We start from the raw sequence: 25,732 nt of genomic DNA on the forward strand, positions 1-25,732 counted from the left end.
TGTAATACTTAGAGCATCTGGTTGTTTTTACGTTGCTAGCTTCAAAGCACATTTATGGGATGGTAAATATTGTCACCATGCTATGAATAGTGAAAATTATCCATCAAGAAAGGAACAGCATAAGTTAAACTGCCCATTAAGTATTATTAAGATCTGGATTCTGGTCCAGTGTGCTACCACTGTTGTCATTATTGTCACTCTAGAATCATAGAATGGTTTGGGTTGGAAGGGACCTTAAAGATCATCTTGTTCCAGCCCCATTATGTTCAGATTTCTTTTTTTTTTTCCCCACTTGTTTATCCTACTGCCCTTCTCAGGACTGTCGAAGTTGTACTTGAGCATGGAGAAAAGTGTTGGTGCTCAACCTCCCATGTTACTTATTTGTTCTCTGAGAGTGTATTTCTGCCAGCAGGCACTACTGTGAACCAGATTACATGATTTAATATTTTGCAGGACCTGTAATAACAAGGCTAGTAGAATCAGCCAAAATGGTGCGTCTTCCATTTTGACCAGTAGGTGAAGCTAAGAAGATTTATTGTATAGAAATACTGCCTTCCTGCCATTAATAAAACTAAAGGTTTTGGGTAGTGGTGCGTGGTTATTTCTCCATGTGAATTTATGAGGGTATTCAGGGAGAGTCGTTTTTCTTCACCTGGTTCCCTTTTCCTCGGAGTGAATAATGGTTGTGGCGCTGCTGGCTGCAAGGCGAGCAGAGAGCAAACAGTTCATAAATGTAACTGCCTCCAGGAGAGCTCTTCATGTGTACAGCAAAGTGCTCTAATAGAGGAAGCAGGCAGGCAGGGTGGGCAGGTTGTAAAATAAATACATTCTACTTAAAGAGTTGTCTTCGCCCTGTTTATACCTCACTGGCTGCCTGATACAGGCTGAGTGGAGATATTTTCAGTAGAAGTATCTGTGAGCTTTTTCTTAAGCAGTTCTGCTCATCTTCAATGTGCAGTGCCAGTCATCTACTGCCTTTGTGCCTGGTCTTCTCTTAACCTCTGCAGTGCTGCATGATCAGAAGAAAAAAAAAAAATCTGGGCTGTGAGCAACTAGTAAACTTAAGAAAGATGTATGTAATTCTACTTTCACTCTTGTGCATTGTATGAAAGAAAAGATTCTTACCATTTTTTATTTGTTTCTTGACATCATATAGCTCAGAGAGGAAATGCATTGTTTCTGTAGTTCAGGAAGGGCCCCTTCTAGGTCCATTAAAAAAAAGGAAAGATTTTAATTAATTTACATTCAAAACTTAAGTCAGTAGAGAAGTGTCTTTTTTTTTCTATTAAAATCTGTAGGATTTTTCCCTAGAGGCAACAAGACAAATGGAAATATCTATTGCACTAGAATATTTGTTTGTTTCTAATAAATGGCATCAACCTACTTAAATGCTGTTACATGCGCAATTGGGGCGAAATAACATGTTAATCTTTCTTTAAAAATGTGAGTGGCCTGCAAAGCTAAAACATGCAAACATAGAAAACAAAAAAGAAAATAGAGCCCTCAATCCACATTCTCTATCTGCTATTTGCCTTTAAAGTATTGTGCCTGTTAAAAACACAGCTTAACTCAGTCGTTAACCACCTGATGTGGGTTAACCCAATATACTCCACACGCTTCTACATTTGTACAGGCAATTGCTTTGTATCTCTGTCTGTATGGTGGAATCCTCTTGGGATGGAGTGTACGGCTGAGATACTTGTTCCTGAATTTTTGTCCTTGCTGTGACACTAAGCCATTTTCCTATTTGCAAAATGGGTGGTTCATTTACATCATCAAATCTTTACATTGGCTACCTAGTTAATGATTGCAAAACAGACAGAAGGCTTTAAAATAAATGGTAAACTATTTCTTATCCTGTTCTTATGTCAATCAGAGCCAGAATCCCTTGGATACGGCATCATTTAATATTTGAACATTCTGCCTGTTTATTGGAGCTGTCACTAGTTATCAGTGCAATTGTGGACTTTGAGCTCTAATCCGGTAACGGGGTCTCAGGGGCTTTGTTTGAACAGAGAGAGCCAAAAGCACTTCCCAGCTGAAAGGTTTGAGGGCAAAGCAGACTTGACTGCACATTGTGGTTTCTGTCAGAAGGAAATCTAGTCAAGGGAGCATGGATAGAACCAAGATGTACTTAGCTATGGCCAGGGTCTGGGCAACTCAGGAGCCGTGTCTGCAAAACCCTCTCCCAGGTGTGACAAGGGTGGGTCCTTGGTGATTAGCTAGGGTTGTGCAAACCCCTTGTCTTGCCTCTCCACCAAAAAATCACTAAAACACATTTCCTTTTGTAATCCTAGCATCTGTGCTGCTATTCTTTGCATAACCATCTATATACGGCATAGCGTGTGGCATATCTCTTGAGGAGAACTGCCTTACGTTGTACCGCTAATCCCAAGAACCATCACCACCAGCTGGCAATGCCTATCATTTGTTGTCAGCAAAAGGTGGAACTTGCTATACAATAGCCTTGAAATTGTTTTTGTTCCTTTCAGATTACCGTAGGAAATCACTCTGAATGTGTCAATATATACTACATACTATATACCTTTATTTTTATTAAATTAAGGAAAATATGGTTTAGGAGAGACCTCTGCTTTATTTCTTGGTGTTATCAAATCAAGAATTACATCAAGCCCAGACTTACCTTCAGTAGAGGAATAACTTAATAAAGGTATTGCCCAGGAAATCAGGCTATGCCATCTCATGCTCTAGACAGCTACATAACTAGGAACCTTGACACTTAGGTTTTAAAAACAACTCATTTTTCTCTTACCGGTGGAAATACAGCTCCTTGGTAAAGACAGTGCCATTAGCTCCTGTGAACAAGGGTCCTAGGGTGTATCTGTTGTCTTTCATACTAGTGTTCCCTGAAGAAGGTGCTCAGATATTACAGATTATTGGAACACCTTTTTCAGGGAAAACTAGTATTATGTAATGGCAACATGACCTACGGTTTTGTCCACAGGGAACTTACTCCTTTTACGGAATTCGCATGATACCATAACAAACCATGTCTTGAGGTGCTGCAGCGCACTGGTGAATGAAAAGGTGGTATACTCGCTACAGAAATAGATGATTTTGCCAAAAGAGTTTGTCTGGTAACTGCTAAGGAAAACAGTAAAATTGCTGTGCGATAGCTTCCGGTTTAGACTGGTTTCAGATAACTACAGATTGCAGTAGTTATGTTATAACCTTCACTCGCTCAAGAGATGGTGTCAGTTAGTTATTACAAGCAGCCTATGAATGTCACACATTTATTTCTGGGAATGTAACTCCCAGCACCCTGTGATGTTTATAACTTCACTATATGCTGACGTAATGAGAAGGCACAGCAGAGTCAAGGTGGACACTCAAGTTAGGGAAAATATCTAAGAAATGGCAAAGAAGAAGGAACACAGTTTAAGGGTTTGAATCTGTCTCTCTCTGAGTTTAGAGGGAAAGAAATTCCATTCTTTTCAGCAGGTCATGGTTATGGGCTTACATAAGATAACTAATAAATGAGCAAAATTCCAGGAAGTTAGACTGACTACTTCATAGGCTCATAGTATTTCCTGTACAAAACAAAGCTGTTAAACAATTACGTTTTCCACCATCCACTTCAGGGTTATAGCTACACCTAGCTCCGTTGATAAAGAGAGATGACTGCGTTGAGTACCATGTGTAACAGCAGGTTGTAATCAACTTCAGTGTGAAGATATAAACCGAATCAGGTGCTTTTAAAAGCAAAAAAGTCAGCCTGAAATCACTGTAGTAATGCACAAGTAGACTGCTCTGACAAAAACACAGTCTGTGGGTGCAGCGGCAGAGAAGCTCTTTCACACGCTCTCTGGGACCAATTGTAACACTTCAGATTTTGTTAGGAGGAGTTGGCTGCAAGTCTCTGTTGTGCCAACAGTATGAGCAAGAAGAGGCTGATAAGAGCTTTTTGTCCTTTGACTCAAAACCAGATTCGTGACCTAATGCAATTTCAGTGGAAACCATTGTATATAAAAAGTCAGCGTAGAAATGGAGTCATTTATACATTAGACTCAAAGAGCATTTATGCTTACTAACACTTTTTGCTGTGTTTGAATTTGAATGTCATCTGCTTTGGGTTATAATGAAATGAATGGAGTACTTTGAATAATCGGTCTTTCAATTTGCATCGGAAAACAGCCACCGTCATACTTAAAGGCAAGGAAAAAAATATTTGCTGTTTTTGTTGGAACAAGCCCTGGCTACAAATCATCAGAGTGACTGTATACTTCATGTTCTGCTTTTTAATTACCTAGTTTCATCAACCTGATTTTGTGCCAGTGTTTATGTTAGTATAAAGTTCTCGTGTACCACAACCAGACAAATAGCCCTCAGGATGGATGAACAAAACAGCTTTTCATGTGTTAGAATTTAGGTTCTGAAACAGTTTTTTGGATATTTTAGAAGTTAAAGCAACAATAGCAGAAAAATATTTTTTTGCCTTTTAAGGCATTTCTTCAGAATGTTTTCACAGGCTGATACTTATCATTCTGCTTTAAAGGTATGTTTCAGGCTTAAGCAATCTCCAGTAGAATTAAAATGTCCTCATTTCCATTCATAAGGTAGTAATTAACAACACAGGTTATGATAATATGGTCTCAGATGTTGCAACCAGTGGCAAGTGAAGCTCAGGCTTAGAATTAGATTTCTTAAATTCCTTTTGGTTTCACTTGCTGTTCTGGTATCACTTGTATCCCGTTCCGCCTCTCATTTTTTGGAATCAGTCAACTGATTGCTCATTATCATGATGATTTTGCATTCATGTAAACGACTGCACAAGATACAAAGCAACAAAAAAGCAAGCCCAGGGAATCTTCAGGATGTCAGATGCATACGTTTGCTTTTTGCCGTAAGATTTCATATGAGGTTGCAGACCAGAAATAACAATTTGCCAAAGCTTACTGTTCATTCCCTCATAACAGACTTTGTGTTAAACCTTGCTAGAAACCTAGAGCTTGAACATAGATTGGGAGAGGAAGTTTGAACTCTGTGTCTGTGCTCCTGAGAGATTCTGGCAAGGAAGTATCTGTACCCCAGCCTGAGGAGATGCTCAGTTAGGATAACTGGCTCTCTTAGGCCCAAAATAGTCATGGCATGGAACATTACAGCTTTATGCTTCCCATCAGCCCATTTTTCTTGGCAAGCCGTTACCTTGCCTAATTTTATAAGAGAACTACACTGCTGAATAACAAAGAAGTGTTTCATCAGGTCTGTCCCAGTTCTGCTTAATGGTGCTGATATTTAAATATAATCACTATTTTCTCTACATGCAGTCTGAGTAAATGGAGTAAAATGCATTTTTCTGAAATTTTTCTAGAGCTCACTTTTTTAACGTACTTTTGAGTCTTTGCTTGTGGCGCCTCACTGCAGTACCTCTGATATTCTGTTGAAACACAGTTACTGAAGTGACTGGGTTCATTTCTCTTGCTTTCGGTATGTATTTTTCTGCAGGAGTAAGATGTGAAGTTTCCCAAGATTTCTTAATAATCGGTTCCCTTGCAAAAGGTCTGGCTTGAGTCACCTCACAGTACAAATGCAATCTCCCTTTCTCTCTGTTGAACATTGCCTGTAGGCCACTACTCCTTGATTTCTTGCTTTAGAAACAGCCAGAATAGTTTAACTAGTTTTAGGCACCTGTAATAATTTGCAGTGTGAGTGCAGCAGCATTTACCCCTGCCCCTGTCCTCTCCCAACTTCCCCCAGCACTGCTGCCCAAGCTGGCTGCCTGTCAAGTGCCTCATTTTCTCTGGGACGAGGGGGCATTTCCTAAGGTTAATGTTGTATGGCTGTGTCCTGACAGGAGGAGGAAAGAGAAGGATTGCAGAGAAAATAAGATATAGGTAGAATGAGGTGATTAGATACGTTTTTAGGAAAACTAGCCTTGACTTGGCGTATTGTAAATTCCAGTCTTTTATATTTTATTAACATGAGGTTGGGTAGAAATAGCTTGTCAATAAGTGAACTTTGGTACTATGCTTTTTTGTGCTCTTACAAAAATGGTTTCTGTTGCATTATCCTATTTTATCTATCTAGTTTAATTAAATGCAAAAATGTGCATCCCCGTTACCTTAGTCTGGGGGAGGATGAAAGAGTACAGGAGGAAAAAAGAGACAGGATTGAAGGGAATCTTACTACTGTTTTTAAAAAAGAATTAATGCTTCCAAGAAGCATTTCAGAAGTTTGTTGCTGTTATGCTTTTGTGCTCAGATTCTTATATGGAAATCTGTGGTCGTCTTTGAGGCCAAGGAAATCTGTGGCTGAGCAGGAAGGGGAGACCGGTTTTCTGCATCTTAACCTACCTCCATCCTCTGCTAGCTGACATGGTCCTCTCAGTTCCCCTCAGGTGGTGCACTGCTGCCAGGAGTACCTTTCTGCATTTTCACGTCATTCTTTCAAAAAGGCCTGAAAAGCATTGGTCTGGCCAAACCAGAACAACTTTAACCTGTGTACACACCAGCCCAGGTGTTACTGGACATTCCTTCAACAATTCTGTGTGATTAGATCCTCATTAAGCTTTCCCTTGATCTTTGATTGACATGGAGCTGTGCCCTACTGAATTGGCAGTTGTTTTAGCCTCTCTGTTTTTTCTTTCCATTTCATATGAATAAGTAACTGTCCTCTTTGAGGCACTTTAGTTTAATATTCAGATTTGGAGAACTGAAATTAGAGTCAGCACATTCTGACAAAAACGTAGTTGCATAAAAGGTTTTTACATATAAAGGATCTTCTGGTCAGTTTCCAATTTATTTTCAATTTTTCTGCTTCCTTTTGGACTTTTTCAGCATTGCTGAGTTCCCACATGAACATCTGCAACATAATTTTGATCATAAGTGCTTTATAATCATACACGCTATAAATATTAGATTGTCTTTTAAAGGCCACTTCACTTTGATTCTGAATATTAAGTGGAACAAACAAAAAAAAATTATTATTCAGACAATTGCTCTAATTTTGGTGTCCTCATTTCTGGGCTAAAATGCAACTAAATTCTGCCATTGCCGGAGTTTGAAATACATGGTCTTCTAATTAAGTAGTGTGCAGGACCACTCAAAGAGATAGAGATAGAGGCATACATCGGATTGAAACAGATATTAGTCTCTTTTGCAATAGCAAACTCAAAAGATTTCTGAATAGCCAGATGAGAGCACAAGGGAAAATGTCCCCAACCTGCAGCCGTGGGAATGCTCCTCATGCGATATATTCAGAAAAACAAGAGCCAGCTGTGCAAAAGGCGCACCCCCCAGACTAGGATACTGGGCTGGATGTGTATATTTGCAGTTTACCAAGAAATTCTTTTCTGATTAAATGAGCCTCCTGTACAGTGGATATACAATTTGCCTCTCTCTGCCTTACCCTAACCTTGACTTGCCTCCCTGACCTGGCATACCTGTCTGTCTCTGCTTTCTTTTTCTGCAGGGTCTGGGTGGAGATGGCTTAGGAAATGGCTATGCTGATTGCCATCTGGGCTGTGCGTGCCATTGGAAGTTACTTTGCTCAAGCAGAGTTTCTGTAGTCAGGCTCATTTTGTGCTTTGGAGGGCTTACTGCAGTCCGTTACTCCCCTACTGATTTTAGACTGGCTGTTTTGGGCCAAACAAGAGGTTGAATAACTGGGCCTAAAATTCTTCAATACTTTTTAAATCCTTAAAGATGGACTTTTCCCCACCATGGAGAGATGTCAGAATTGTAGATCCCAGGTGATACAGGTTGCTGCTGCTTTCTCTGATTACTGGTGTCTTAAGTGTTTATATAGATAAAGAAGGCAGAGTCCTCAGATGCAGAACTTGCTGTCTACCGAGAAGTGGAGGTGAATTGGAGATCTATGAAATGTTAAACAAATGAGTGAGAGGCAGTGTAGCATACGCATATTTTCATTTCCTTATCTGGGCTTTCTTTTCTGATAACCAGGTTATGGAAAGAATGGAGGTGTTTACTAGAGCTTAGGAAGGAGGTATGTCTGGAACATTTTTAATTTTACTTGTTCTTTATGAACTTCATGAATTACCCTTTCTACTATGAACAAAGAAATAATTTCATGTTTGCCTGTATGTCAGAATTTACATGGAAGCTGTTTCCAAAGGCCAGTGGTATAGGCACATACCTTTGTTTGTATTGTATACAGTTTTGTTTAGGCCAATACATGTTCATGTGGCACAGAAAATTTTTTAATACTATTTAAAGTGAAAGGTATGTGTGCATAAGAGTTCCTATGTTATGGTTTTTATATTTTCCTGGATAAGAGGAATAAAGGCCTGATTTCATAAAACATCTGTATTTAGGACAGTACCTTCACGAACGTCCTCAAAACTACATATGTGCCAAGATGTTTAGTTCTAACTGTTTCTTACAGTGGCCATTCTCACTTCTGCCCTGGCCTGAAGCATGCAGTCTTGTGTCTGGAACTGTGTTTACTTGTTTGAAAAGATATATGCACGTAAAACATTTTTAGGATATATAGTGGCATTCACTGCCCATGTCTGGGCACTAATGTAAGAGAAACCTGAAGAACATCTCACTCAAAGTCACGAAAACCACAGACCTGGCTACCCTTTCAATCTGATGCCTCCAAGTAACACCTTGCCATTTTTGGAGTTTGTAAAAGCTCTGTGCAAGTATTTCTTCCCAATGTTTCCTCAGCTGAAGGTGTGAGTGGAGTAAATGTAATTACTGTGTTGGAAGGTGGCAAAGATGCCGAAGCTACCTCTGCCTACACTCGTGAAAAGTGCAGTGGGCCCAAATGTACTAAGAATAGATGACTGTAGTATTTGGGCGTGCTGGCAGCAATGATACTCATTGCAGCTAGCCAGAAAATTTTAGTCTAGCTCTTCATTTGAATGAGCGTGTAATGTGGGAGACCAGAGCAAACTCCTTGATCACAGAATGAATCCAAACACAGCATCCAGCACTACCGTTTGCAAGTTGGCAACTTCCTTCTTGAATAATATCTGATAATCATCCTTGTCTGTATGACCTGTATGTCAGCATACGCTGAGAGCACATCTATTTTGAAACCGGTCTTAATAACACAGCTACAGCCCTGCAGAAGGGTTATGCTGCCTGAACATGCCTCTGCAACGCTCAAGCTACAGGGAATTTCTGCATCAGGCACCGAATCTAGTCTGTCCTCAAGAAAGAGTCTTATCATTAATGTATTACTGCAAGATTTTTGGATTTATTCCTCAAGGAGAGAGAATCTATTTGAGACATGAAAAACGTGTCAATCTAATATAATAATAGAATAGTGAAGCCATGTGCTCTAATGACACATTAGATTTATGAAAAGCTCTTTTCTGTTTATCCAACACAAACTTGCACTCAAAAAGATTATATAATTCTTAATCCCTACCACGTTTCTCTTGTCAGCTGAATGACAACAGTCTGCATTGACCAGCTTTTTTTGAATGAAGCTGTTCTTTGGAGCTCTTTTTTCATTTCTAGCAACTTTCTTTCATACTGTAAGTATTTTTTCTCTAATATCAAATGTCAGAGCATAATTTTAGACTGTGGTCTGTATCCTACTAATCAATGTAATTGCCTTCCTCCTTCTTCCCAATCTCTTTCCCCTTTTCCATTAGTCTTAACCACAAAATATTTTCTCTGAACTGATGTGACCGAGGAGGAATTTCTATACAGTACCTCCAAAAAATGAAAGAGTTTCCTTGCAGATAACTGCAAAGCAGATAAAGAGGTTTGTGGCTGAAATTTCTATAATACTCAGCTCACTTGTTAACGTTTATCTCTCCAGCATAACCTTCTCCAAAATAGCTTTTTGAAGGGATGCCGCATTGTCCATACAGGGCATCAAGAAGAAAAATTGTTGCTTCTTTCAATTAGGAAATACAATGAAAGTTTTGGAATAATGGAATTAAGTATAAGAGGGAACTTGTGTTATTTAATGCCTTCTTGCCTTAGAGGCAATGTAGAAAAGAAAATATCCAGTGAAAACTGGGAAGGACGTTATCTCAGTTGTAGTTCTTGATAATGCACATACCTGCATTTAAGTGCTACTGCCGCATTTTCTCACAGTACTGATTTTCAAAAATAAGCTCCACCCTGTCTGAAATTTTGCCCTGAGGTCAGATTTTCAGAAATACCCAACCAACTATTGAAAATGAGTTATAGACCTTGTCTTGCTTTGATAGCTCTGAAAGTTGCTGCTTTGTATCGTTAACTTCTGAAGTTACTTTTACATATGCCTATGAGCAGGATTATTTTTCTTTTAATGTGGATATATCATCTCCTTTCATAAACAGCACATGAGGCATGATTGTGTAAAATTTTTTGTGCATATGCAGGAGAGGCAGGATTCCTCTCTCTAGCTTCTGAAGTCTGGGATACAGAGATCTGCAGCTGAGCCTGTCATTTTGCAGGAATGAGGCAAGCTCGAAAGAGAAAAAGTTGCTTTCTTATTGCTGACTTTCTGATGAGCTTTCTCTTGCAGTCAACAATACCTTTTTTGAATACAAGAATCTTCTAAAAAGATATAGCGTTTAAAAAGAATACTTGTAAATTATGTGTCATAACTAATCCTTGTTAATAGCATTGTCATGACTCTAGTGCAATCTGTTTCGGTCATATAAAGGAAAAGTTTCCTTTGGTGTTGGATGAGATTAAGCAGCACAGGGAGGATGCTAATCATATAGGCTATCTACGAAAAATCAAGAGGGGCTCTTCCCATTGTCAACACAAGGATGCAAGAGAAAAACACCATCATTGGGCTGTTTTAGCATCCCTTTTCCACTAAAGGGAAGTATTTCCCAAATGCTTTTGCTAGCTTACAATTGCAGTACTCTCAAATAGAAGAGAAGCTCAAAACGTCTGGGGATAAAAATGCTAAATTATACCAACTGCATGCTGGGTTTTATAGTGCTGTCTTCCCTCTGGTTTGTTTCATGTTTAACAAGAAAGTTCACCTCTTGTATAAGAATGCCCACATATTCCCACTGTAGTATGACATGTATAAAATAGTATGACATATATAAAATAATAAAGAAATAAGCATAGGCCTGCCTGACAGGGCTTGAGACAGATAAGCATACAGTAGTTCATCTCTGATAACACTGAACTATCCCAACATGTTGAAATCCACACTTGGAAAGGACTCTGCATCATTCCTTCTGCCTCTGCCGACCCAATATGCATTTCAGCTCTTCTCCCTACAAAAGGAATAAATAATTATCCTGTTTCTTTCCAGTTTCCAAATGTATTCATGTCCCCTGTGTATCTTTCCCAAGAATACCGTGATGCTTTTTAGTTAATAGAAGCTGGATATTTTAATCCACATGCAAATGGCAAAGAAAAAATTGTTTAGTGACATTGTACCTCTGAATTGCCTGATGATACAAGTTATCAAATTGCATCCCAGACTCTACAGAGAGAGTGTGATGTCACTCCTCCTTTTGTTGCACAGACATTCTGATTTTTCAAGAGCTTCCTGATGACAGTGTGAGTTGATACCCTTTTAATTTACAGCATATTATTCACTTCACTCTTTCATCAAACATCAGAAATCTTGAAAACTTTCTTGGATATACATTCTTCCATAATTTTATGAGAGAAGTGCAAAGGTTTTCATGCTTTGGTTACTGCTTCACATTTCAGAAATTTTGGTGCAGGCTTGTGAAATAATGTGACTACTGCGTCTAACCTCCTGTGCTAACACCAGCTTACACATTTCTCATCTCACACCTTAGCGTAACTGGGTGTCTAGCTGACACATTTCTGTATGGATGTTATCTTTGCTATAAATAGATAATAGTTTATTCACTTATTATGTTGCTTGTCTTGTTTTTTCCAAATGCAGAAGTTCAGGAATTGAGATACCCGGACATGTTTTAGCTTTTTACCTGTCTCTTGAGACCATAGTAGCTCCACTGGAAGGTCAGCTGAGTGACAAAAGTTTGGACTGTGGGAAGGAATGCCTTTCCTAAAAGAAAGAATAAGATAGGTAACGATTCCTTATAGTGTTGTATAATGAATATATGTCTGTGGTTGTGGGAACCTTGAGGGACATCTACACAAGCAGGGAGATGACTTGTCCTAGGCAAGATTGCTCAATGTTTTCTCCCTGGAAGATCGTGTGGGAGTTACAGATGAGAAAAACGTGTCTGCCCTATTGAGAGCTGCCCACAGTACATCCATCAATAATGAAACAAAAAGAAAGCAGGAAAATAGTTTCTTGAAACCGAGGCTTTTTAAGCTGTTGAGTAGGACTCCACAGGAACAAAGGTAATAGCATTAATTGACTGCAACTACACAGAAGACTGGACAATGAGAGACCAAAAGCTTATGCTGCCATGATTATATAGCAAAGGAGGGAAATTGTCATGGACATTCCTCTGTATGGCTTAGCTAAAGAATTTCTCCAAGCTCCCTCCCACTTGTTAGGTTTTGTGGTTTTAAGGACATAGAGGGGTTCTTCTTGTCCCCTAGTTTCCAAGTCTGACAAGTGCTGAGCTGAAGCACAGCCACGAGTTTTCCTTTTAATTCTCATCATGTTGCGCCTTGACAGTTGCAGGGTAGCTGAGCATAATGCAGCTTTCTGCTGCCATGGCTGGTGCTTCACTGGCATTTCTGAATTTATCCTGTGGAAAGTCTCAAAATGCCGGTCAGAAATAAAGGTGACACTGGAACTTGCTAATTCCTTTTAAAGGCAAACATTTCTGAAGTGCTGACAAAGGGGACCTTAGGCAAAACAGCAATAGCTCTAATGTGCCAACACTGGAGTTAACACGTGTAATCTCTATGCTGAAGTGGAAAAGATGGCAAATCCCGAATATAATGGTGTTGGAAATGTCTGCATTACCTTGATCTTTCCCTTTCAGGATATGTATTGCTGTACTGAAGCTTCACTAGCTAGATGGAAGAAAACCAGTAGCTTCAGTAAATGTATGTTGAAAAAATCCGCACTTCATGGGTTCTTTTAATGATATATCTGTAAAAACATAAATCAAATGGGTGTGCACATGTAAAAATTCTGTAACTGCAGAAAAGGGATTTTATGAAGCTCTTTTAGAAAGAGTTGGGACAGACGCATTAGATATATTGCCAGAGGAATGCAACATGGATTTTATGGAATTCCTACCATACAGAAAGTAACTGGCATAACACATCAAAGTGCTAGTAAGTTGGAAGATTCTTGTAAGCAGTTGGCTGAATTATAGAAAATTGTCATTTTACAGAAGGAAACATCTTTGAGTTCTTTCTTCTTTCCTCTTAACATTGATGGCAAGTTTGGGCTCCTTTTTATTCTTACTGATCCAAAATAATAAGTATTATGTTTGCTTCTGCTATCTTTTCATTGCCAGCACTGAAATTCATATGTCAAGAAAGCCATTAGCTTGCTGCTTTGATTATGCATCCAGCTGCATAATTTACCACCCATATAACAGTTGCTTAGTTTTGCATGGTTTATGTTATGAAGTCTCTACATCTCCTGCAACACGTTTCATTGCATGGTGGCACCAACCGGCCTCTTTCTTCATGGATATGGTGCCGTTTATGACCATTGCCTTTCAAAGAAAGCCATGATGAGAGGGTTGATTTCCAAACTAAATAAAACTACGATATTCTTTCATTGATTTGTACACTAAGTAAATAGTTAAAGATGGGGTGGGGTCTTGAATGTCAAGAAGATGCCTAATTCTGATTTGGGATTCTGATTGTAGAAAAAATTTCCTGGGGAAGCTGTGGAAGACATGCTACTCTATGTGTAAAGCTGCTTTAATTAATCTTGTATGCTCTTATTTTTAGTAATATGCCTGATACTGTTGCTTTTTTTCATTTGTAATTTCTAAGAATTTCAACCTACCTTGATGTATCTCTGATACAGATAGAATTTGGTACTCTGGTAGATGTGTGGAATTCATATATGTAGCTCCGTTATATGACAACTTTTATATATGTGTACATAATGTGGTTAAAGACATATGTAGTACAGTGTGTATCTGAGCCACTAAAGACCACCACTCTTCCATCCACTGTTCAGATCTTAATTTATGATGTAGCTGAAATAAACTGGAGAGCTTACTGCCCAGAACAAAGTGGCAAAAGTGTCAAGCCTTTAACTAGCAAACATGAGCTGCATCATTTCTCTATAGCATTTTCACTGAGCAACCTCTGTGCCTTTTTTAGTAACTACCAACAGTTGATTTTCTGCCTTTTCATTGTAAAATCTTTCAGCACCACAGATTTAAAGTTATACTGTAAAGAAGTGCTGGCTCTAAGATAGTTTGGTTGAATATCATTTTGATTTCAGTCAAAGTACTCATTCATTTGGGCATTGACAGAGTAGTTAACATGGATTACAGGAGGTCCTGTCTACGGGTTAAACTACGAGTTTATTCGCTTCTGCGTGAAGCCATTCAGAGCTTTAAGTTGTGTTAATGTAACACCTTCAAATGATTGATTTTCCTCAGTAAACAAGCACCAAGTACGCTAAAATCCAGACACAAGGAAGTCTTTTGTCACATCTGCTGTGTTTCCAATCCTTTCTCAGGTTAGTAGTTTAATCTGGTATCTTATGGAGGCAGCAAAGTTTCCTGAGATCCAAGATCCAAGTCAAACGTTGGCTGTTATAGCTTGGAAGATATAGAAGGCTTTCCTTCAGTTCTCCAAGCCGGTACTCCATACTTCTGATTGTGTCTAGGTGTCTTTTTTTCCCTAGCTCTTCACACACAGTAAAACAGAATAAACTAAACGCCACTACATCATGCTGAGACAGCTGCTGGTTGGTGTCTTGTCTCAAGGTTCTCACTAGTCCTAAATGAAGCCTTAATTTTCCTCTCCTGCCTATCAGCACAACACTCCCATGGGTGCTCAAGGACCATCCAGGAACACAGCACAAAAGCAGAGTGAAGGAGAGTCTGATACTTAGGTTTAGACTCAGCACACCTTCATCAAATCACTGTCCCTCTCCCATGCAGACCATCTCTGACTTACTACATGTTGCCTACAGTTCATCTGTGACCTGGGATCCAGCAGGCATGCCGCTTTTATTGACGCTCAGCAAGCTCTGGAGATCATTTTTTTAAGTACACATGAACTCATTATCACAATGGCAGTTGCTTTACCTTGCAGTGGCTCATCTTTCAACGGGTGAATAAAGTTATTGCAAACACAGGGAAGGCGTCTAAAATCAAGGGATAAATGCTGGAATTCCAGTCGGTGAAGCACAGCACAAGTAACGGCAAGTTCTCTTAAAAACTCCTTTCACTTGCTTGTTGTGATATTTACCTTCCCTTGCATCTTCCCGGCAATTCATAGTTTCAACATCCCCTATCAGGGTAACGTGACATTAAGTCCAGATTCATTAGATATTGGGAATTAAGTTTGTATCAGCCAAGCTAGTAGTTCCAAGTTTCTGATAGGCATAAATTAGCCATTCTCAACATTGTAGAGGATCCCCAGGTACTGCTGAGCAACCTCAGCTCTGAATTAAAGTTTTTTGAGCAGCTAGTAGTAACGTTGCATGAACAATACTTGTTGTTTGCTGATGAAACAATGCACTTCAAACGTGTTAGTGAAATTCAGCACCATAGATTTTTTCCCATTCCAAGACTCAAACATGTATGTGTTTTTAAATATTATTAAGTTTTTTTCCAAAGGAAGTCACATATTGCATACAGTTAAAGGTAGGCTTTTTTGGAAAAAGAAGCTGCAAAGCAAAGGACTCACTGGTAATAAAGGTATAAATAATTTCAAAGGTTCAGTGTATTTGAAACATGTTTATTTAGACTTGTACAGATACATACAGATATTCTCAATCCGCTTCAAATACAGGTGCTATTAAATAAAGTTTAAACCAATTAATCAGTGAATTAATCTAAATGACCGTTGTCCAAGTTTAAATGATTTTTTTTCTCTGTATTTCTCACAGTTTAAGTGAGGTGGGTTCAGTTCACATATTTTGTTTAGTGGAACCTTGAAGTTGCACAAGGCCAGTGCCTTTTTTAGTTGGTTGCTTTTTCACATTTAGTGCCTCGTCATTGTAAGGCAGCCTCCAGGCCTCAAACTCCTGCTGTTGGATTGAGATTTTACTGTGTTTAGACTGAGCATAACGGCATATACACCTGCGCTGCCCGAGCCTGAGCGTCCTGCACGCTGGATGGCAATTGCAGTTGTGGATGTGCGAACAAGTCAGAAGACAAGTGTTCAATGATAATAGGATTAGTATTGGGAGATTTAATTCCTTTATCTCTCCAGCCAATAAAACATCCATTGTTTTAGTGAGCGCTGGCATTTTTCATTCAAATCAGATTTCTATGGAGACTCTGGAAAACTGTTACACAAGTGTAAATGAGATTAAGCTGATGCTGCAGTTCTTTATTATCTGAGCTATTAAGATTCAACACCTGAACCGATCCCTTTGTAAATAAGTGTGAACAGAAAAACTATTGTACGGAAGTCAGGCGTTTGAAGAAAAATGCCTGAATAGATTTGGTGGCAGTTTATAACTGAGGAAAATCATACAGAATTTGTGATGGAAAACCCATTGTTCACCTCTGTAAATTGGCTTTATCTATGTTAGTTTGCTGTTATAACACACAGAAAATAGATTTTGGATTTTCTGTTTTCCCCAGAGATAGAAATAGTTTTTTCCACATTGAAGATTTTATTCTATCTTTTATTCCGTGCATTCTCTGCAGAAAGTGCTGAGCTCGAAGACTGAACATGTAATGCGCTGAACAGGGGTATTGTTTGCTGCTTTAAGCCTCTGCTAGCAAGACATGAAGTGAATTTTCTACCAGCATGGAATTGGTTTTCAGACCTTGTCATGCATTTGTCTTTCAGCCTGACATCCCTGCTGTGAATGGCTTTGTCTGTGGACTCTGCTTTGTACCGCTGGCAGCGACTAGGAGCTGAAAGTGCCCCCCATACTCTGTCAGAATCAACACCACTGCTGTTTTCTGCCAGAGACAAACCAAAACTCAACTTAAACAAACGGAGGATTGTGTTTCCCAACAATGGGAGACAATGGGAAGACTGGAAACAAGCTTCTACATTTTATTCTGGAAACAGGATACAGACCACAAAATACACATGGTTCACTTTTTTGCCCCAATATCTATTTGAGCAATTTCACAGGTAAAAAAAAGTCATTCAGTGATAGATGAGATTTAAGAACTTTCTCTGAAACAGTGATATTTGAGGGTGATGGAGAAGGGCTATTTTTGTAGTTGCCACATTACTAAAATTTGGGTGACGATTATTTGTAACCAAATGTCACTCCATTCAACTGAAATGTAGGTTTATAGCAAGTAAATGCTAGGTGTACTTAAACCGGTGCTGTGGCCAGCTTTCTTGTTTGAATACTGGAACTGTTTTCTGTGTAAAAATGTCAAGGTTTTATTTAAAAATCCCTCTGGTTCTGTTTTGAATAAACCTCTAATTTTTAAGAACATGAAAAGATATTCATTGGATGTGTTGAGACACCTGTAAAATTATGTAGATTTCAGAGGCTCAGATTAATTTTAGTACATTTTTAGTGGCATGCAAGTGACTTTGTCTACCAACTTATAAATTGTATACTTATACATATACATAAATCGTATACATACAGTGTTTTATATCAAAGATGGCAAGTGCTAGGTCAGGTTTCTTTCCAAGTGATGGTTTGAAATTATGTACACCACCACCACCCCCTCCCCTCAGCATAATGAATCATGTCAATAAGATGCCCAGGGAAGTATCATTATGATAAAGAGAAATGAAAGTTGTATATCTGTCTCTAGCTTCGAAATTTTCATTCTGTATACTAGATTTACACATTCATAATTTGACCTTCCATGTGTAGAATCCTGCATGGATTCCTGATGGGGACATTCCCATAATTCTGAACATGTGGGTTTTTACACCCATTCTGTTACATTGCTTTGGTTTTTTAAGGGTTTTTTTTGGCTTTTGTTTGATTTCATGCTTATTTTCAAGACTGGGGCAGTGGGAGATCATTAAAGAAGTTTTAACTTCTAGAGATAAAAAGTGTTTGTAATATGTGGAAAAATGGAGGTAGCTATAACAGTACGAAAATGTATCTCGCAGGCTCTTCTAAAGAAAAAACTTAGCATCTCCGTTAAGTAACTGATTCATTCATTCAGGGAAAGGAAGAGGAAGGTAGAGGTGTGAAATGATTAATATTCCTTTGACACAATATGGGGGATGTTCATTAAGAAAATGACACATTCTAATTTCTGACTAGTTTTAATTTCTTTTATACCTTTTCAGGCTTGGTAATCTTTATTTCTTCTTTCTGGTCGTTCTGAACTGGTTCCCACAAGTGGAAGTCTTCCACAGAGAGATTACTATGCTACCTCTGATTGTGGTGCTGCTTGCCACTATGATTAAGGATGCTATTGAAAACTATAGAAAATACCGATTTGATAAGATGATAAACTTCTCTAAAACCAGGGTATACGACAAGTAAGTAAACTAAACCAATTATTTTTTCCTTGTGTTTGATGTGGTGGAAACTGCTCATCCAATTTTGCAGTAATTCCCTCACTGACCCTTTGGAGTACAGTAAATTTGGAAATGTGTTATAAAAGAGTTTTGTTCTGCCTTTAAAAACACATCATTTATCTCACTTAAGTGATCCTAATATCACTGAAATTTTGTTTCATCTCACAGCAGTGTGTGCTGATAAACAAGTTTTCATTCCAAGTTTCCAAACCAGCTTGCCAACACACACAACATCCTTTCCAGATAGCAGAAGGATCTGGAGGAAAAATGAAACGTATCCAAGTCTAGAAAGGATTACTGGGGCTGTTTAACACATTGGAGCAATGTCTTTCAGACATTTCATGCTAAAACTATTAATACAAAAATTAATAATCAACTACATTCAAGGTGAAGCATAACCAGGAACTGAAAAAAAAATAAATATAGGACTTCCAGTAGACACAGGTGATCAATATAGCACAGTTTCGCTTTGGAGATGGTACAACATCCGCAGTAAGCTGCAATGTTTGCTCAGTACTGACTCAGAAGGAAGAAATATTTTCAAGTGCAATTCTTATTGCAACATTTCGATTTCATCAGAGTTTCTTGCCCAAGTACTAACTTGACTTGAGACTACTTACCTCGTCACTACATAATGCAATAGACAGGAGCTTTCATTTCAAAGAAGTTTAAATGTTTGGATCTCTTCCTTTTTTCACCTCTTCTTAAGCCCAAGCCAGAGGAAAAAGAAATGACTATATTTTGTACACATCTCATTAGCTCCCTTGGAAATTAGCCCTCATCTATGCTACCTACTTATGTGTCAGAGGCACAAGGACCAGTGGGGAAGAAGAAATGAGGGGTTACTGGATGAGAGAGGGACGCTTTGGGCGTCCAGAAGCAGGAGGTCTATCAGAGGAGAAGGATCAGCCTGAGGAGCAATCTAGGTAAATTGCCCTTCAATTGCCTATGTCTATGTATTGTTCTCACAACTACCAAATCGTGGGTTTGCTTGGTTTGGGGGGAAAAGGGGTTGTTGGTTTGTTTAATAACCCATGTCATGGTCATGAAAACAAATAGTAGATAAAGGATGTAAAAAAGAGAAATAGTGTCTGTACTGAGGCTTATAGGAGATTTCTGTTGACTTCTGGGACACAGAGCTCTGCCCATTACCTTTGAACTTCCTGGCAACTCCCAGGCTTATAAAGTGATTCCGAAACTCATGGAGTGAACTGTGAAAATTGTGGCTCTGTTCTTAGCTTTGTCACTGCTCTGTGTTAAAACAGACACTTCATGTGAGCAGATAGTCGATGCCAGGGAAATGGTCTGAACGGGGCCTCCAGGCGTATGCTGACAGGAATAACAAAACATTCGGGATGCTTTTGCCGTACGTGAGGTGCAGCCTCCCCGGCAGGCTCTAGGACCCGGTGCAGCTGAGTCAGGATGATACCTGTCGCTCGGCAGGTGTAGGCTGGAGTCAAAGGAGAGGCAGCCCCGGGCTTCCGACATCTTGACTCTTCTCTCTACCACTTGGGAGTTTCCCTGGATTATTGAACTCTTCTAACTTTGTCGGTTTTCAACTTGAGGCTGCTTTTTGAGAGAAAAACAAGATGTCCAGGAAAAGTGTTCCAGACTGCTTCTCTAGAATGATATGGAAACAACATTTTTTCAAGGAAACCTGCTGCCGCTGTGGTGCCCCAGACACTGAAATCCAAAATGAAGAGCTGGAGAAGAGAGGAAAAGTAAAGAGAAGAAAGAAGAAAAGTGAAAATAAACGAGTGATCATCTCCAATTTGCCCTTTGGAAGTAAGAAGTGGAAGGAAAATCCAAACAGATACTATGACTCAAATAAAATTAAGACCACAAAATATACCATCTTGACTTTTCTCCCTAAAAATATCTATGAGCAGTTTCACCGCTTTGCCAATATTTATTTTGTGATCATTGTACTGCTGAATTTTGTGCCAGTGGTGAACGCTTTCCAACCAGAAGTTTCGGTGATCCCAATTTGTGTTATAATGGCCATTACAGCCATTAAAGATGCTTGGGAGGACTTTCGGCGGTATAAACTAGACAAAGAAATCAATCATATGGGATGCTACATTTACAGCAGGTAAGTTTTGTACAGCTTTTATTACAAAAAATGTTGGCTTGAGATCTTTTATCAATGGTGAGGTTTTTTGTTTAAAAAAAAAGAATTAACTGCTGGAAATTCACAGTGATTAAATAAAACAGTGAAAAGTCATAACAGCTGACATTTGTTCTGATACTGGGAAAGAAATTTATTTTTTTGTTTAAACCTCATTTTCAGACTGGGAAGGTAAGTTTGAGTTTCATGGTATTGAGGTGGCCATTGGCCTCTTGAACATGGAGTGCACTGAAAACAGGTGTTTAAATAGCTACCAAGCACCTGGATTTCTAAGGATTTTTCAAGAGGGCTTAATTCTGTCAAGATAAGGTAGCACAGAACGAGATCTGACATGGGTCGTATTTGCATTCTTAGATGCCAAGAAACATCTTAAAAGTGCACTCCTTTCAATTACATTTAATTTTATACTCTACGCTGTAGACTAGCTTTCAGTTGTATTTCTTTTCTTAGCTTGTATGTAAAGCAAAACTATAAAACTGCAGTTTTAAAATGGGAGATAGTAATCTATGCCTATGTTCAGTCATTTCTAAATGAATTAACGACATGTGTCTGTGCTCACTTCTTCAAAATGTTTCATGACCTCTTTCTTTTAGGACTTTCAGAAGTTTGAAAATTATGTTTTATTGTATCAAAACTGTTCTCGGCAAAGTAGAAAATGACTTCTCCTGTTAAAATACAGCATCTGGGAGTCAAAAGGGCAAAACTTTCCATCTCTGTGAATGTTGCTTGTCATCTCTCAAATTAATCAACAGTGCTTTATATAAAGTACTATTTCACAAGCAAGTTCTTGCAGAACTCTGGCTTTTATCACACAGTGCTGTCATTTCTGTTTGTTTCTCTTGCATGTGTTTGTCATGTTTTTATTTTTATATCCTGCAAGTTAAACAGGAAGACAATGGATTTGCTTGTTTGGGGGCTAAACTTATCCCCCTGTATAGATAAAGACTTGTCAGAAACAAAATAGCACTGCTTTCCTTACCAACTTGTCCAAAAAAGCAGACATTTTACAAGTTTCTAAATGCTGTTCATTTAAGATTTCTTCTCTTTTCCGCCATGAAGACTGTCAATAACTGCAGCTCTTTGGGTAGGGTGGCAAAATTGCCTCTTCTGCCTACCTTTGAGATTGCAATCTGATTGGATTTTTTAATCTTTCAATGTTGCATTAGTCCATGAGGCAATGGATTATTTGTTAACACTAGTTAAAACCCATGTGAAAGAGAGCAGGTGGCGCAGTAGGTACTAATGAATGGATCTCCGTAGGAATCTTATTTATTTCCTCTTTACATAAAGCAACTATGTTAATTTATATCTGAAAGCCTTTTACCATGGGAACACGAGAAGTGGGAAATACAATAAAACTTGTTTTGTGTCAGAGAAAAATGTCCATCACGGAATTGCAACATACATACAGATCCAGATTCAAGTTATAGCCCTGTGTACTTTCTTATGCAGAAACTCGACATGGGCCTGTCTTAAAATTGGTTATCCCATCCCATAAAAAATACTTTGATCTATAAATGAATCTTGTATAGCATCTTGTATTTCACCAAAGTTTTATGGCCCAAAAAGGTGATGTAAGGGAAAGGAAAATGAGGAGGGCTTCAGACTGTAGTATTCATCCTGTCTGGAAAAATCATGGGTAATTACAATTGCCATCAGATCAGTAGCTACAGCTTATTGTGTCATGAATAATTTTAATCAGGCTTTTATAGTGCTTTGGGAAGCTGATATTTCTTGTTCTTCTTGCTAGCTGCAAAGTCATGGAAGAGCATGATGTCTTCTAATTTTCTTCCTTATGAATCATCTGCTGTAGGTAATTCTTTGACATAAGTGAAAGTCTTTTTTAAGACACTGCAACTTTTGTTAATCATGTGGCATCAAAAAATACTTTTGAATAGACCAATTGATCTTCCATCCTAAGATGAAAGGTTACTTAGATTTTAAGAGTTAATCTTGGAGAGTATATTGTCTTTATTTCAGATTTCAATAACAAGAATTCTGGTTCCTCTTCCAAAAGAAATACGAAAGTAGAACAGTATTTTCCAAATGCTGAATGGTCTCCAAAACTTTCTTGAAGCCTGCGAGAAATGCAGTAACTTGCCTTCTTTCAACATAGAGCAAAGGAAATTGAATTTAAATAGGCTGCCCTGTAAACACATTTCTTCTAATTTTCTTTTCACGGCGATCGGCTGGAAAGGGACATCTATTCTGCTAGTCAAATGAAGGAAAAAACACTTCAAGTAGCATATTTAAAGAATGTTTAATTGTTAAAATAGAAAACAATTAATAGGCATTATAGTATCTTGGGGAGATGCAATAACTTAGATCTAATGTTTGTGGGGATTTTAATTTCTCAACCAAAACTTTCGGAATCATGATTGCATACAAACTGTTGTGCTGTCAGAAGAAATCGCACAACACCAAAGGAAAAGCACAAAAAACCAGTTGTAGATGGTAAAGACCTGTGATAAGTTGCCTCCTTTCTCCTGGTATTCTTTAAAATTTACTTTTCCTACTTTTAAATTTTCCAAGCAGGGGGACTTCCATGCTACAAAATGTGATTGTCAAAGCATTTTCTATTATACTGTGCTTTATTATCCCTCTTTAGTTGCGTTTGAATTCCTCAAGTCACCTTGTTTCATGCAACCCTAATTAGTTATTCTTCATCCATAACATTTAATTATAATCTTCAAACACATGTGATTTCTATCGTGTCCATTTTTCTACACCCAGACACCTTTTAGTCAAGATCTGTATATAGATCTCTCTTTTGATCTTTTTTGTCAGCCAGTACCGCCAAACCTGCTGTGGTTACTTTTCTCTGAGCTCTCTCCAGTTTGTCATTAACTTACTAACAACAGGGGCCAGCACTGAATGTTGCATACAAACCTGTAAGTGAATGTCAACCCAAGCTGCTAAAAGCTATTATCTTGAAGTTCTATAATGGTCAAGGAACTACTTGATATGTAATTAATGTGTGGCCTGGATCTGATATACCCCTAGGATTAAGCTATAACGGTCTGTAAATGCTCCATAGCATCTAGACAAGTTTTTACATCAGTTTCACACTCTGGAAGATTTAACCTAATTTTTTCTCCGTGTTTCAATAGACACTCAGATACAAATACAAGGACTGTGCACAGTTCAAGATGGCACAGCAACACGCTTGACTGAATGCATGTGCATCAGACAGCAGCAGCCATAAAAACATTAACATTATTTAAGCTGTTCACATTGCTTAATTTTAAGCTCCTAAATGCGGATACCTGAGACAGCATGCCCTGGTTTGAGGCTCAGAAAAGCCTAGTTTATATGCTTTGAATCATCCTGTGGAGCTGACAGATCACTGGGTAAGTCACCAGGCATCCTAAATGAGATAGCCTGATTGCTCTTTCAGTAGAAAGTTCCTCTGTGATGCTTTTAGGCCCTGTGGTTTTCAAGTAGTTCCTGCAAGCATCAATCTCTTCTTCCTCTGCAGGTCCACTGATGTCTGTGATACAAAAAATTCAGGCTGGCCTTAGCTGTGACTCTTTGTATGCTTAGTGTAAGGGTTTAGAACTTTTCAAGATTTCTGCACCAGCTCTAACTCTGGGTTGGTCCTAGAGCAGTGATGTGGAAATAAGGAAAAAACAAAGAACTCATCTCTGTGTTGCATCAAGTCAGAACTGTCAACAGCTGGAAAGCTGGAATTGGCGTAAGCTGGGCTCACTGGTTTGAAAGAGAATTAAAATCTTTCAGTCAATTGATGTTTTGTAATTCAGTCTTGTAATTTATCTCTGTGACAGCAATGGAGACCTGCTTGCCTACAGGTTACCATATATATGGTATATTTCATGTTTCCTTAAAATCAGGGAAGCTGAGTAGTGAATATGAAGGCTACCTTTCTGTTACAGCCTCCTTCATATGCTCTGATCAGCTGGACCTTCTGAAGAGAGGAGAGATGGCACCTCCCTGGATGCTCCCCATGTCTGGGAGAGCAGCTGGGATTGGCTGGGGACTCAATGACCAACAGAGGTCTGTGGCATCCGGGAGATAGCAGAGAAGGGTAGGGAACATGCTTGAAAACAGGAATTGACCTACTGTCGTATCTCAAAGGAGAAAAAAAAAAATAGACAACTTTTCTCTGGACCCAGGAAACATCGTAGGCAGTTCATTCAACCCAGGGTGAACCTGAAGGTTTGTAGAGTAGAAAGCAGGATGTGAGGAAAATACCATCCTGCCAAGGGCACAGTAAGCGAAAATTTTGTTGCCAGTGCTTTCATTTAAAGTCTTGTTCAGCAACATTGAGTTTTCACTTGTTAAAAAGCCTTTTCTTTCTGCTTTATTATTTTTGTTTTCTAAAAAAGCATAACTTTAAAGACTAGGAGCCTGCTGGAGGCTTTAGTGGGTTCATTTTATACAGAAAAAAAAGAGAGTTTAAAGCCTGTGCCCCGCTTGAAGTCCCACCACATTCCCTCAGGCAATCAATTTTCTTGGACATAGCAATATCAAGGTTTCTACACCTCAGTGGTGCCTTCTCTGAACAGTGCACAAATTTCATCAGCTGGAGGCTGAAGATCTCCAGCTCTTGCATGTCTGAAGGTGCGTTCCTATGACAGCCACAAAGCATGCACTTTGACCAACTGAAACATGACTTATTTCATATAAAAGTAACAATATGAATGTTGCAATGACTGCAGGATTACTATGTGCTGTGATATTATTGCAACTCACTGTCCGTCAGGAAAGATCCAATGCCTCTCCCTTGCTTAATGTTAAACATGACTATATTGTTCCCTGTGTGGGACTGTCACTGGCAGTGGGTATCATCTGCTCTGCCATCGATGTAACTTTTGTGTGTACTTCAGGTACTATGGAATTTTTGTAACCAGTTTAACTACGGATACCTAAATTAACAGTGGGTCTTACTGAAGGCACAAACGGTGCCTTCTGTTTGTGCAAGCTGAGGCATTCGTCAGAATTCCAGTGAGCTGAGAAAATGGCCTAAACCAACAGTACGCTCAGGTTTGTTACGTCACCATGCAACTGCTTGAAACCAGCGGTACCAAAATTGTGAAGAAAAAATTGAAAAGTGAATTCATCTAATGGTGAGCGTGCTGATTGTGTGGTGAAGAAATATGTGACATGCTGAACC

General features: G+C 38.8%; 1 protein-coding gene across 1 annotated transcript in view; it reads left to right on the plus strand.

Moving 5' to 3' along the window:
• The first annotated feature begins 16,824 nt into the window (after window positions 1-16,824).
• ATP10B (ATPase, class V, type 10B) overlaps window positions 16,825-25,732 on the plus strand; it is a 56,065-nt gene continuing 47,157 nt past the window's right edge. Inside the window, exons 1-2 of the mRNA XM_009879801.1 lie at window positions 16,825-17,099; window positions 18,237-18,431. Coding sequence (XP_009878103.1) covers window positions 16,825-17,099; window positions 18,237-18,431 — 470 coding nt within the window. The remainder of the gene's footprint in view (window positions 17,100-18,236; window positions 18,432-25,732) is intronic.

This window comes from Charadrius vociferus, unplaced genomic scaffold (genome assembly GCF_000708025.1).
Source record: "Charadrius vociferus isolate BGI_N301 unplaced genomic scaffold, ASM70802v2 scaffold212, whole genome shotgun sequence".
Taxonomy (NCBI): Eukaryota; Metazoa; Chordata; class Aves; order Charadriiformes; family Charadriidae; genus Charadrius; species Charadrius vociferus.